Source organism: Rousettus aegyptiacus, unplaced genomic scaffold (genome assembly GCF_014176215.1).
Source record: "Rousettus aegyptiacus isolate mRouAeg1 unplaced genomic scaffold, mRouAeg1.p scaffold_m13_p_15, whole genome shotgun sequence".
NCBI classification, from domain to species: domain Eukaryota; kingdom Metazoa; phylum Chordata; class Mammalia; order Chiroptera; family Pteropodidae; genus Rousettus; species Rousettus aegyptiacus.
In genome coordinates this window covers 21428241-21442236 of record NW_023416290.1, presented here as the reverse complement: position 1 = coordinate 21442236, position 13996 = coordinate 21428241, and the positions used below count along the sequence as shown (strand labels likewise).

Here is a 13996-nt window from a genome sequence, read left to right as displayed (position 1 = left end):
ATTGTTATGTTTTTAGCTTTATTTTAACTGTTTTATCACTTACAGGTTAAGGTAAAGGGCAGTAAGCAAAAGTATGGTTTTAGAAATTAATACACATCTGAGTAGATGTAAATTTTTTCTCTGATTCTTTTCTATTTTGATTACTTATACTCATCTTTCCCTGTCCCATCCAATTCACCAAACTTGAAAGCAATTACTGGAGAAGAAACAGTGAACACTTAGTTAAGATGGGGTGTGCAGATGAAAATCACACATAATTCTCATTCCCCACCACAAGCTCTAAACCATTTCCATATCTCAGAGAATATTGGAGTGGAATTTCATGATGGAGAAATAGCTTATAGGATATTGCAGCTAAGCTATAAATTTATTTCATTATTTTACAACTAGTGTAGTTCAATATGAACATTAAAAAGGCTGCCGTTTATTCTCTTAACATTTTTAAAAGACTAGAAATTTCATCAATAATCAGAGATTGGAAGATATTCTCTATTTTCTAAGCCAAATAGACCAGAAGTAATTGCTTAGTAGGCAAAACAAATCAAGAAAAAAATCATATTTCCATCATCACAAATTTTGAGGCAAGGTGTATAAATGTGGAACTCTCATTGTCAAAAAAAAATGTTTTTATACAGATGGTGATAAAATATCCAAATTAAAGTTGTTTCAATATTAGTTTATGTCACATATATAATTTGGCTCCCAAATTAGATATTACTGCTGTTATTTCTATGTTTGTTTGTTTCCAAGCTGATTAATCCCCTTAAGCCTCTGTCTCTTTTCTATAAAATAGAGTATTATAATAATTATTGTTATTTATCTCCTAGACTACTATTTTAGTAATAACATGGAAAAGTGGCTACGAAGAGAAAGAAAGATGGCTGCAGTCAAGGTCTCTCCTTATACCATTAGTAGCTATCTTCCTAGTGGAAGTGACTCAGTACTTCTCCCCTTATGTAACCATGTGCCTGGTACTCATGCGTGGGCTTCTGGCAGTGTGACACTATTGTTTAACCTGTATGTAAAAGGCACCACTGCCCTGCAAGGCTGGCTGTGCCCTTGCTGAAATAAAGAGCTATGTCTCAATTGCCTATAGCTCCCTGCATTGACTTCCAACTGCCTGAGCCTTATACTCCTTGCCTTGAAACCTCGAATCTGCAGCAACACTATGGCTGACTAGCTTTCTTTATCTTTTAATTTTACTGGTCTAGTCTGTGTGTTAATATTAAAGGGCCTCCTTTTGGAAATTGTAATCTTTTAATTTAGATTTGTTTGAATATATCGATTCCTAATTATGTTTAACTATGTAATTCTGCGTTTTCTTTTTCTTTTTTAATCAGGAAAGTGCCATATCTTCAGCTAAAGAAACAATAAATTCGTTAGTATTAAGTATTAAAGAAAATGAAGTAGCAAGAGTATCTTCATCTTTAAGACAAAACAAAGGAAGTTTCAAGTGTTCCCTTGGTTCGCCATTGATGTTTAATAAAGTTTTATTGAAATATAACATTTAACCTGAAAAATGCACACATCATTATATAAAGGACAATGACTTTTCCAAAAGTGAAGGCATCTGTGCAATTATCACCCATGGGGGGAGGGCGGGAAGAAAAAACATTGCTAGGACTGTAGAAACTTCCTTCTGCCATTCTCAGTCACCTATTTCTCTCCAAAGATAAACACCGTCTGCATTCTAAATACTATGTATATTTCTGCTACCTGTTTTTAAATATCTTCTAAAAACAAAATCAAACTATACAATTTTCAGTGTTTGGGATTTTTGTTGTTGTTGTTCAAAATGTTTCTGAGATTCATCTATGTTTTTGTATGATTTTCTATGAATGTATGATGACTTATTTATATTTTCTTTTGTTGTTGAATGCTTGGGTAGTTTTCAGTGGGAGCTGTTAGAAGCGATGCTGCTATAAACACCCAAGAATGCATCTTCTGGTACACATACATGTGCATTTCTCTTCTGTCTGTAACTAGAAGTGGAACTCATAAGTAAAGGAGAATGTGTATGTTCAATTGTAATAGTTTCTGTTATAATTTTTTCTAAGTGATTTTACCTCATTTTTGAAGTGCTATTCATCTTTTTACCCTATTTTTAGTTTGGTTATTCATTTCCCCATTGGTTTCAAACTATAAAATATCTTATATTAACTCTATTTTATAGTACAAAGGTACAGGCTCTGCATCTTAGGCTTACAACAAAATATCCTGATCTCCAGGGCATTTTATATGTTGTATAAATAGAAAAATGTAAAGCAGAAGCAAAGGAAAGTTAAAGAGTCAACATTTAGAGTAACTCTAATTTCAGAAGGTCTCCAAAAGTTTCTGGCTGTAGTGTTTTTACCTGGTTGAAGTGAATGTACATAGAAGGCACAAAATCAAATTGTTTATTTCCTGTGCTGGTGAGTAAAATAAAATGTTTGAGGAATTAGTAATAGCTTCAGATGAAATTCAGCTTTGAGATAATTTCAAGTCTCCTGCTTTTCACAGTCCTGGATCTAAAAACCTGATGTTCTAACAGGGAATGGGAAGCCCATTCAGAAATTGTATCTTGACAGTTGCCCCTTTCCTTAGGTGGTGCTCATATGTAGAAGGATGCTAAGTTGTTGGTGAAGTTACTCTTCTACTCAGTAAAACTCTTAAAGTAAGTGAATCTAGAATAATAAGACAGATTGAAATTATAATAAGACACATTACAAGAGACCACATGCTTATTTACACTTCATAATAGAGACAAGTTTCCTCTTTAGAAAAGACAAAGAATGATGTATCTTATGTCATGTGAATATGTGAAATAATAATTAATTATAATGCCAGAGGGTATATGAAATGTATTGTGTCTCGATTTAATCCCTTTAGTGCTCTTTATCCCCCTACACAATTTATTCAGTAGTTATTTCCAAAGCTGCCATTTCAGAAAGGCTCCTCTTGAAATAACAAGTAGCACAACTGAAGATGAAAAGGTTTACATTTTCCTCAGAAATCTTTTGACGAAATGAAGAAACATGCCTTCAAAGCAAAACGCGGAGCAGAGCAAATCTTAGATCCACTAGTAAGGATACATACGCCTCTATGAAGATTTAAAATTCGCCCTGCACCTGACTTCTAAGCACAGCTTTTTTAAATCATCAAGATAAAACCAACAGCGATATACAGCAGTCTGTGGTGAATTGCTCACAGAAAGCACTTAAAACACAAAAGCCACCGTACACACGAACAACCCACTCTCATACTGAAGTATGTCCATATGGGAGAACACAGTAAATTGCACTTGACTTACTAAACTTCTTTAACTTGAAGTAAGGGCTCACAAATAAAAAGAGAAGCTTTATATCTTATATATTTACGTAAAATATATTTATTTAATCACCTTTAGAGATTTTTAAATAAGAAATTAAAAACATTTAAGGAAACATCCACTTCATTCACAGATTTTTTTATAAGACCATTATTATAGGAGCAGCACTTAAGACACCTAATGCAAAAGCATAATAATCATAATAGAATAAAAAAGGATGTAGTGGGAAAGGAATAATAATTATAAACTGCTTTAGGTTGTATCTTAAAGTCAGTGCTTCACCTTCTCACCCTCTGAAATTTGGCATCCTGGTTGGCAGTCACAAGAATTCTTCTCAAGGGTTCCTCTTATTATGAAAGCAAAACAATGACACTGTGTAAGATACTATAATGATTGCTTTAGTATTTGCATAAGACAATTTTGTTACTTTCCATTTATAAACACTCTCTCTCTCTCTCTTTTGTCTATAAAATCATTTCCTTCGTAACTGGTCTAGCATGTAATGAAGGAGGAGGAGCCTGGGAAAGTTAAAGAAAGAAGAAATAGGGATAGGGTATTAGGGGTCTCAGTGCCGAGCTGATCGAGAAGGGAAGGTTTCGGTGGTGAGACACCTAATTGAAAGAATTCACAAGAGGCTGACATGAGAATGATATGAAAGGCACTAATTTTATTGTGAGGAGCACAGTTCTATTGGGGGAATTGCAGTCTATTGAGGGGAGCGGTCTTCTGCTTCTGTTCTTCTTGTGCCCCCCTTCTTGTTCTCCCCTTCTGCTCCCCAAGGGACCAATGGTTCCACACATATCAGAGTACAATAGTGGCATTCAGCCACCCATGCGTGATACAATAAGCTGAATTATGTTTACACATTTTAGGCATTCTACTACACTAATATAACATTCTAAATCTGGGGTCCTATTCCTAGTCACGAGCCTGGATCATAGCCAGACCTGGAACCCATCAGGCCTAGGACCCACAGGGAAAAGACTAGGTGCTAGAGGGAAGAAAGGGAAAGAAACTTCAGTGACTGTAGTGAAGAAAGATTTGAAAAGAAATCTATTACAAGATTTTCCTTTCCAAATGAAATTCATTGCATCGTTGGATTCCATGCTTACTAAGGTACAATATAAATAAACACTTTATGATGAATATGAATGTTGATTAGACCTTCAATTTAGCATTAACTAAATAATAATAATAAATAATAATAACACTAAACATTTAAAGGCCTTACATGCATTAGCCATTTTTAATCCTCAGATTATACTGTGAGGTATACCTGCTATGAATACCCTCATTATTCAAATGGGAAAATGTGGTACAGAGAAGTTAAGAAATTTGCTCAATTTCTCACAGCTTGGAAATGTTGGGATCAAGATTCACTTCAGGCCCTGTTTAGGGGCAAAGAAAGCAGCACACATGGACTACTGACAGATGGAGGGCACATAGATGACCTATTAAAACCTGATTTCACAATGCCAAGAGCAAAGCCGTTCTTAGGTGTAGAAACAGGTACTCTACATTGAGAATCAAGTGTGCAAGGCCACAGAGCTAATCAGTAGTAAACGCAAGCCACAAATCAAGCTAGCCCCATGTTCCTAAACACCCCTGGAGGCTTCTTCTCAGTTGCCTGGTGGATGTTCTCCATCTTTTTCTTCTAGACTGTGAAGAAAAGCAAGTGAATTTCAGGTCATGAAACAACCAAACAAGCCATGAAGAAAGAGGTTACAAGCCAGAATTTGTTGTTCCAAGCCACATTAATACCAACCTTCAGATTTTAAAAGTGAATACTCTGGTTTACAAATGAATTAGGTTTTTTCTTTTCCTCCTTGTTACATTTTACATTTCTTTGAACAATTTCTTTTTAAAAATTTTTACCACAAATAAAACTTGAATTTAGCATAAACATTTTTCACTGGCACTAGTCTTCCTGTCATCACTAATCATGTATCCTGCAGTTTTCATAGGTATTGAGGTACCTAGAAAGAAGGTAACTAGTAAGGTAAATAGGATAGAGAGAGCTTTCTGTTGGGAGGGCTTCTAATTTACCAAGCCAACTAAAATCAGGGCAGGGAGACAATGTTAAAATAACATACAACAGTTTATTCAAGATCATAGCTACTGTGATGTCAAGGATGAAACATATTTTTCATCAAAAAAATTTGTGATTGATTTGTATTTTACAACAAAGTAATTGACAAATATTAATTTTTACATTTAAATATTTTATACTTTCCAATTTATACTTAGTAATTCATTAGAAATGCATAATCTTTTCCAGAATGTACCTACTGAGAACCTGCTCATCACCACCTTGTTTATTCCTCAATCCCACAATGCTTCCCTAGAATAAATCTCTCCAGTTCTAGACTTACCCAGGGATGCCTTTCAGGTAGAATACATTCTGCTGGATTTCTATCTAATATTTTGTAGGATATGCAACTATTTGAATTCACTATTTGAATTCGCTATTATTTGAATTCACTATTAATGACTGTGAAAAATGCACAAAAGTAGATTTTATTCTTAGCAGGGAAATAAGACAACCTAGTGAATTCTGATTGATTATAGTACAGGTATCTTTAAGCTTTTGGTCTGTATAATTTGACAAATTTTCTTACAAAATCTTTTAAAAAAATTTTTTTACTTTAAACCAATTTAAAGTAGTATGATGTTTTAAGTTATGTTCATTTGTTTTATGTCATGGCTTTAGCCTAGTTAAATAAAAAGAGATTTAGCTTTGATTTTTCACTCTCTTCTCAACTCAATAATATAACAAGTCTATTTTTATTAGACTGTTGAAAATTTTAACATTTTCAGGCATCTCGCAAGTAGATAAATGTGAATGATCACTTGAAAGGACTTGAAATTTGTTTAAATCATTTCAAGAAATTCAGACATAAACAGATAAGTAGCTATCTTTTCATATGTGGAAAGCAAAAAAAAATCATCCCTTCATATTTATTCAAACACAACCTCCAGAGATAATTTCATTTACACCCATGGCTTTAATTTTGATCTCTATACAGAAGGCTTACAAATTACATCTCCTGATTTACCACTGAGATCTAGATTGGTACATCCAACATCTCCTTAAATATCCTCTGGATATTGCAAAAGTACATCCAACTGAACATATCTAAAATCCAATTCATAATTTCCCCTACTGCATCTGTTCTCCTCTGCTATTGCTTATCTCAATTAATGGAATCACCATATATCAATTTGTGCAAGGGAGAAAACTAGTGTTAATATCTTATCCAACTCCAAAATCTTTTGATTTTGCCTCCTAAATATCTCTTGAATTTATTCCATTTTCTTTTTATGTATTACTCCCACACTAAACAAAGCTATGCCCTCAGGTCCTGTAATATAAGAACTACTCAACTGGTCTACCCACATTCATCTGCTCCTCTCTCCCTACAGAAATAGTAAAACTCTTAAATGGCTTTCACTTTTTATAAAATTAAAGTTCTATAACAGAGTCTATGTGCCTTCATGATCTTACTTCAAAATGTTTTTCCAGTCTCTCATTTTACCCTTCTCTCCTTTACCATTTCAAACTAAACACTCTTGCTTTCTCCTAGTTTCTCAAATTGGCATATTCCTGCCCACAGGGATTTTTGAATAATTGTCTTCTTATTCCAGTGTGTCTTCCTTCATTTTTTCTGTTGAATTACCAATCCAGTTTTTCTTTTTTTTTATCTCAACTGTGTTATTTCCTGCATGAAGCCTTCCCTGAGCTCCTTGTCAGATCTCTCTATTATAAGCTCTCATAACCCTAATTATATATTTTTTTAGTACTTCTTTGATCCATGTCTATCATCTTTAACCAGTCTCTAAGTTCTATGAAGATACACACCATACTGGGTTTAAGCTTATTTCTGCATCCCTACTTTCCTAGCACAAGTTTGACAGATATTCAATACATAGTTGATCACTGAAAGAATGATGCCCAGCTAGTATTTTTACACAAGCATTACCTTTGTAAACATGAAACTAAAACATTACAATGAACACATTCTATGCTATAAACTAAAGGGTTTATGAAATTTAATTAAAAACATTGGCATTGATATGGGTTCAAAATTCTATAAGGGTATCACATTTCTTTGAGAACCATGCCAAATTTTGACACAAGCTTTACTTTCGTGAGATCTGTAATAATATATGTTTAATTGTATTTCCTAAAATCTTATAGAATCATTAGGCAATAATGAACTTAGAGAACACCTAGAAAATTTATCCTGTGCATTCTGAAAGAGGCTAAATCTTATTCTAAAGAGATATTTTAGAATTGCAAGTTTTTGCCATGCTTGAAAGCTCTTACCTGACTAATGTTTACTTACATAACCACCTTCAGGCATTAGGCAAGCAAAATGAGGACAAAAATCTTCCCAGTCTCTCTAAAACATGCAGAGCAAGAACATGTGGCCAAAGAATGACAACAAAAATAATAGAGAATGATTCTCAGGGTGAGAAGTTCTTGGTGTTGATTTAGCTTTCAGCGTGAGCTCACTGAGCTACATAAAAACAAATCCACTGTGCAGTACCATCACCTTGGCAACCCTACTCTAACGCAGGAGTGAAGAATACTATATTTATCGGTATCTAACCGCACAGTTAAAATAAAAAACATATATATATATATATAATGTCCCTAACCTTTTTGTAAAAAAGGAAGTACTTTTTATTTCCTTAAAAGGCTTGAGATTAAAAAAAAGAAAAGAAAAGAGCACTGCTGATAGAGGGAATTTGTATTTGTGTGTGTATGAGTTTTGTGTGTGCCTGTGTATATAATTTTACATGTGTCTATGTGTATACAAAATATAAGCTAAGGAAATACGAATTGGAAACATGCAGATGAAGGGATGTTTAAATTAAGACCTCAACATCCTAGCACATGAGACAGATCTCAGAGGAGCGCTGAGGTGACAGCTGACATAGAGATCTACCGTGCCCTCCCTCCATATCCACCAAGAAATTTTACGCTCTGGGTGCATCCTTGGGGCTCCAATTTTTTGTATAATTTATGTGACATTAAAATATGCATTTTCTGGCTTCATTGAATAAAAAGCAAATATGAATAATCTGTTACAGCAATAAATTATTCATATGGTTTGGGAGTTAATTAAGCATATGAGTGGATATCTCTATTTTAGAGCTCAGTAAATTATTTTAACTGATTTTAAAAGAAAAAAAAGTCTGAATTATCATAATGCATTAAGTTCAAGAGAAAAGCTTTCTAGTGTCTTATCTGCATGCTATGCTAAAGTCAATAACAGTGTAATCTACCAAAATCTATTATTAAAAAGTTATTTATTCTAAATAGTTAAAACCAGTCAAAAATCATATTGTAAAAGCTTGACTCCTCCAGAAGTTATTTTGATCCTAAATTAGATTAGCTATGGAAAAACGCATGTTCTAAAATAGTTTAAGTATAGTCTGATTGAGAGTTATGAAAAGTTTTTACTCTCTTAGTTCAAGTTTCTATTTATTTTGCCTGAACTAATAGCTAGATATGGTGCATTTAAACCAAGTCTCTTTTTTTCTGATCTACTACATTAAATTATTTGATAAATTGTCCAGAAAAAAAGTGCTGATTATATCAGTCCCTTTTAGGATCACTAATGTCTCCCTACTGCTTACAGCTGGAATTTAAGATTTCCCACGATCTTGTGCCAACCTGAAGTTCTTCCTCCTTCTTCACATGAGTCTAGTCATCTTCTAACCTAATTTCTACTTATCCATCTCTGACTCCTCCCCCCTTTTTTTTCTTTACCAATGTCAAAAATTTTAAATGTTTTCTCATCCATCTAAGCTCAATTAAAATGGTACTTTCTCTCTTCTAAGGACTTACTGATCACTTGTGTCAAAAGTAACTTTACTCCTATGTGACCTTTTAGCGCATTAAACATTAATAAGCATTTATTGTGTGCCAATGAAATGTAAGACAAGCTCTTTGACCTTATCGAAGATTAGAGTCTGGTAAGAGGTAAAAGACAGGAAATCAATGACCACAGTCTAATAAGGTATGTATCATGATCATGGTATGCAAGAGTATATATATAAGAGTATAAAGGATCTAAGTCAGATTTGAAAATAAAGAGAGGTCGTGCAGAGGGTAGGATTCTATAGCTAATACGGGCAAGCTGTAAATACCTAGATGCAAAAAAGAAAAGGCAGTTTAAGAAGTATATGTGAAACAGAGGCATAAAGGCACATGACTTGTACAGAGCAGAAGTCATTGAACAGGGGCATAAGTGCCAGTGAAGCTTAGGAATGACACAGCTAGGCAGGAACTGAATTACACATTTCCTTTACACTCAAAAAGAAAGTTATAACTTTATCCTAAAAGTTATAAAAACAAAGAAATAAAATTTCTTAGTGAAATTATTATTTTAAAACATTATTTTGGTAGTAATGCAAAAGATTGAAAGTTAGCTAGAGAGAAAGTGAGATGAACTAGATTAGTAGTTTCCAACTCAGGGTGATTTTGTCCAACTCTGGGGATATTTGGCAATATGTGGAGAAATTTTTATTTTTCATATCTGGTGGTGACAATGCTATAGGCATCTAGAAGGAAAGGACAAGGAATGTCACTCAGGGATTTACAATGCACAGACAGCCCCCACAATGTTACCTGGCCCAACTTGTCAACAGTGCTGAGGTTGAGAAATCCTGAGTTAGAGCTCGGTTTAATTTTTAAGCATGGAGCATGGTGGTGACTTTGGCAGCTGTGTGGACCATAGATCAAAGGGCTGCATGAGTGGAGGAGCTACTTCAGAGCCCAGAAAAAAAATAGTGGAAAATAATTTATTAAAAGGATACCAGGGAAGAAGAGGAAAAAATTAAAAGAATAAATTGAGAAAGATTCCACAGAGGAGGGAAGAGATTAAATGGTATCAAATGTACTATGGGAAGATACCATTTTAAAAAGGCTGAGAGAAAGTGTCCCAGTGAAACAGACTGGTACTAATTCATAATTTCTTGGTGGCAAGCAAAGTTAGTGAGGTGTCTGTTAATATTTGCCTTCATTTTTTTCTGCTTAGGTAAAAGGCAGAGTCAAATATGAAATGTCAGAGAAATGTATGAAATAATTACAGAGGAATACAATTTTGAATTGTCACTATAGCAAACAAGATAAGAAGTTCAGCTTATTTTTATTTTCACTGCTAAAGCTGCTGTTCAATATTTAGACATTTCCTAATTTGACTTTTCAACAATGTTAGAACCCATTGATAACTCCCTCCTTTTTAGTATACTTCCTTCACTGGTTTCTCTCCTACCTAAATAGCCATTCCTTCTCAGGTTCCTTTGTCCCATTTCCTTTTCTTTTACCCAACATATGTTGAGTACACAGGGATCAACTCTGAGGCTCCTCCCCTTTTCTATCTACATTGAAGACCATCCAGTCTTGTGGCTGTCAACACTTTCTGTAGCCAGTGACACCCAAAGTTCATAGCCAGTCCAGACCACTCTCTAACACTCTGAATCTCCACGTTCCACTGCCTGCCCCACATGCTCGCTTGGCTGTCTCATAGACATTTCAGATGTATCATGTACAAATCTTCAATCCTGATTATCCCTTCATCACCCATCTTGCCCATAGCCTCTCTTGTCTCAGCTGATGACACTGCCTTCTAGTTGCTTAGGTCAAAAATCTTGATAACATCCTTGACTCCTTTCTTTCTCCCACATCCTACATTCAAGTGGTTAGCTGCAAAGTAGATCTAGAATCTGCGCCCACCAAAAACCTATAGTGCTATCTCTCTGGTCAGAGGCACCACCCTCTTTGGTCTACTTTATATTAAAGGCCTGCTAACTACTCCTTTGACACCCCCTTTTCTTGCTGGTTTTATTCCATTGTCAACATATCAGTCAAAAGAATGCAGAAAATGCAGAAATCATTTGAAAACCTGTCAGATTAATCTTATTATATCTTTCTTCAAAACACTGCAGTATTTGCTCAGAATAGAAAGCAAATTGTTAACAATAATACAAAGGAAATTGGTTCTTTTGATCTACAAGGTCCTTTGCTAACTGAGCGAGTCTTATTGCTGTGGCCACATCAGCATCCAAACTGCCCCTCTAACATGCTGGGCACACTCGTAACAGTTTATTTGCAGCAGCTGACCACTGTTGCTATGTGCCTTCCCAAGGGATGCACATGCCTGATTCCCTTCCTTCAAGTCTGAAATGCCCCTCCTCATTGAGGGCCTCTGACCCTCTCTATTTCAAATTGGAGCCATATTTCCACTTCCTTGGCACTCTTAAATCCCTTTCCTTCCCTGTTTCTGCTCATATTTATATAAATATATTTTAAATCTCTGCCTTAGACCTACATAATTCTATACAATATTTTATTTTATTATTTTTATTGCTCGTCTTCCCTGATAGAATGACTTCCCTGATAGATTTGTACTTATTTTAGGGAGTAATTAATGAGTTTGAGGGTCGAAGAATTGATATTATCAGTGCTGCAATTTAGGGGTACAACGTGGCCAAAGGTAATATGATGGGGCAGAACAAGGACTGTACCGGCTAAGAGGCTCCCAGAGTAATGTAAGAAAGAATGAGTGAGGGCTTAGAATAAAGTGGCAGTAAATGTAATATGATGAACAACCCAGGAGAAAATACAGCAGTCACCACAGGCCTTTCATGAGGACAGAATGGTGCAATAGAGAGAGTATAAGCTTTGTGCATAGGAACCTGTACTCATCTCCTTACCTGACACCTTACTCTGTGATGTTTGGAAAATCACTCACCTCTCTGCAAGATGGAGTTAACAATGCCTCATCTTAGGGTGATTGGCAGAGGAAGTCCACATGGTTCAGAACTTTAGACAGTGGCTTAGAGTAGGGAATTTTTGCTCAAAGCCTACCACTCTTACCATTTTCCCCCATACAACATACATGAGGGTCAAGAGCCAATCACGAGGCAGTTATTAATGTGTGTCAGCATTCTATGTCTTTCAATGTAGTGTTTTTGAGTGTGAAAAAAATGGGATATCTTGGTTTAGTGCTGAGGCCAAAGCAAGGCTTCTGACTGTTTGCTTTCAAATCTAAATTGTAAGATCCTCCTTATCAAGCTTCCCCTCCCCCCACCCCAGAGATATTCCCAAGACTGGAGAGCACACTCCAAAGCCACTTAGAAACCAGGTTGCATGGAGGAGGACTGCAGGCCAGTCACAGGCAGGACAGAAAGAGTAAGCATTGGTCACTGCAGAGGAACTCTGGTCCAGGAATATCAAACACCGGTCCATAAAAGTTGCTTCTTCTTTTTGTAGGGAGTGGGAAGGGAAGGGAAGAAATATTCATAATAGAAAATGTGACACTCCCTTATCATGGATACAGTAAGCTTGAGAGGAAATGTTAGAGAAACATGAGAAAGGGAAAACTAAATACTCCTTGACTCAGAATACTGTGTTACATTTCTTCCAAGCCTTAAACTCTATTTCCTCCATCACCTAGCCAAGTTAGCTGCTAAATACTTTTGATGAATTTAAAACTGAGGGAATAACTACATGATCTCACATTTTCTTCATGTGCCATAATTTCATGATATTGTTGCAGTGGACAGCATTCATCAGATCAGATAGCTCCTTCTGAGATCATTTCCATAAAATCTCCTAAATGAGGAATCACACACAATTTATACATCTAAAATTTTGAAAATGGAAAAATCATAGAATATATCAGATAAAAGCAGCATAATGAAGAAATTTCAGAGCTCATGCTGTAAAGAAAAGAGAGCAACAAAGTGAGACCTGGTAAAGAAATATGATGAAAAAGGACAAAGACTAAACCATTTGATTATGTTAAAAAAAAAAAGGTGAAAAATAAACTTTATAAGACATGTGCCATCAGATTCCTAAAAAGTAAGATGGCATAGACAGAAAGAAGTCAGACCGGAAGGACTGAAATCAAAAAGGAGGAAGTATTCCAATATGTCAGTATCTTGATTATAAAATGTAGATTTGTTTGCAAGAGTAGTATATTATATGGAAGATGTATGAGGATTCATTCTAAGGAGATAGATGGTATCTTGGTAGGGTTCATGTTTATATCCTATAACATGATCCCTAAACCTGTAGACTTTTCATAAAAATAAAATCAATTTATGTAAGAATCAGGAATATGAGCTCTGTCCAAACAAAATGGACCCTAGCTAGCAAGTGTGTTAAGGACTTGAATACAAGAGTGAGGTTAACGAGTGACAGGTGAGATAAAAGAGCTATTAATACAGGCTAATACATAAAGCAGGCTAATATATTCAAGTGAGCTGTGTGCTTTGAGGCTAGTTTTGGCATAAAGGGTCAGAATAGTTAAAAGAAGATGGGAAGCGGTGAGGAAAGCATCACAGGCCAGTATTTGATGTGCTCTGGCCTGGACTTTACCTTATGTCCAAACCCCACAGACGGTGGTGCTACATCCCTCCTTCCTCAGTGAAAGTTGCTTCAGATACAGAGTTGGGACAAACCTGAAGATGAAGGTAGAGGGCCACATTTGATTAGCTTGGGAAACTGAGTCAGACTAAGCAATGGACAAAAAAAATCTTTAATTCACACACTAATATGACCTCATTGCCTTCTTTTTGTGACTAGAAACAAACATGGTATTTGACTATTATATCAATAACAAAACTTTTCAGTAGGAATCTAAATGAGGGTCTAATAAAAATTAATCAAAA

The 13996-nt window shown here is 35.3% G+C and overlaps 1 protein-coding gene across 1 annotated transcript in view; it reads right to left on the bottom strand.

The window, feature by feature from the left end:
• The window catches only part of PXDNL (peroxidasin like), a 435474-nt gene that overhangs the window by 118086 nt on the left and 303392 nt on the right, over window positions 1-13996 (bottom strand). Inside the window, 1 exon segment of the mRNA XM_036232726.1 lies at window positions 2302-2375. Within this exon segment, the coding sequence (XP_036088619.1) occupies window positions 2302-2375 (74 nt within the window).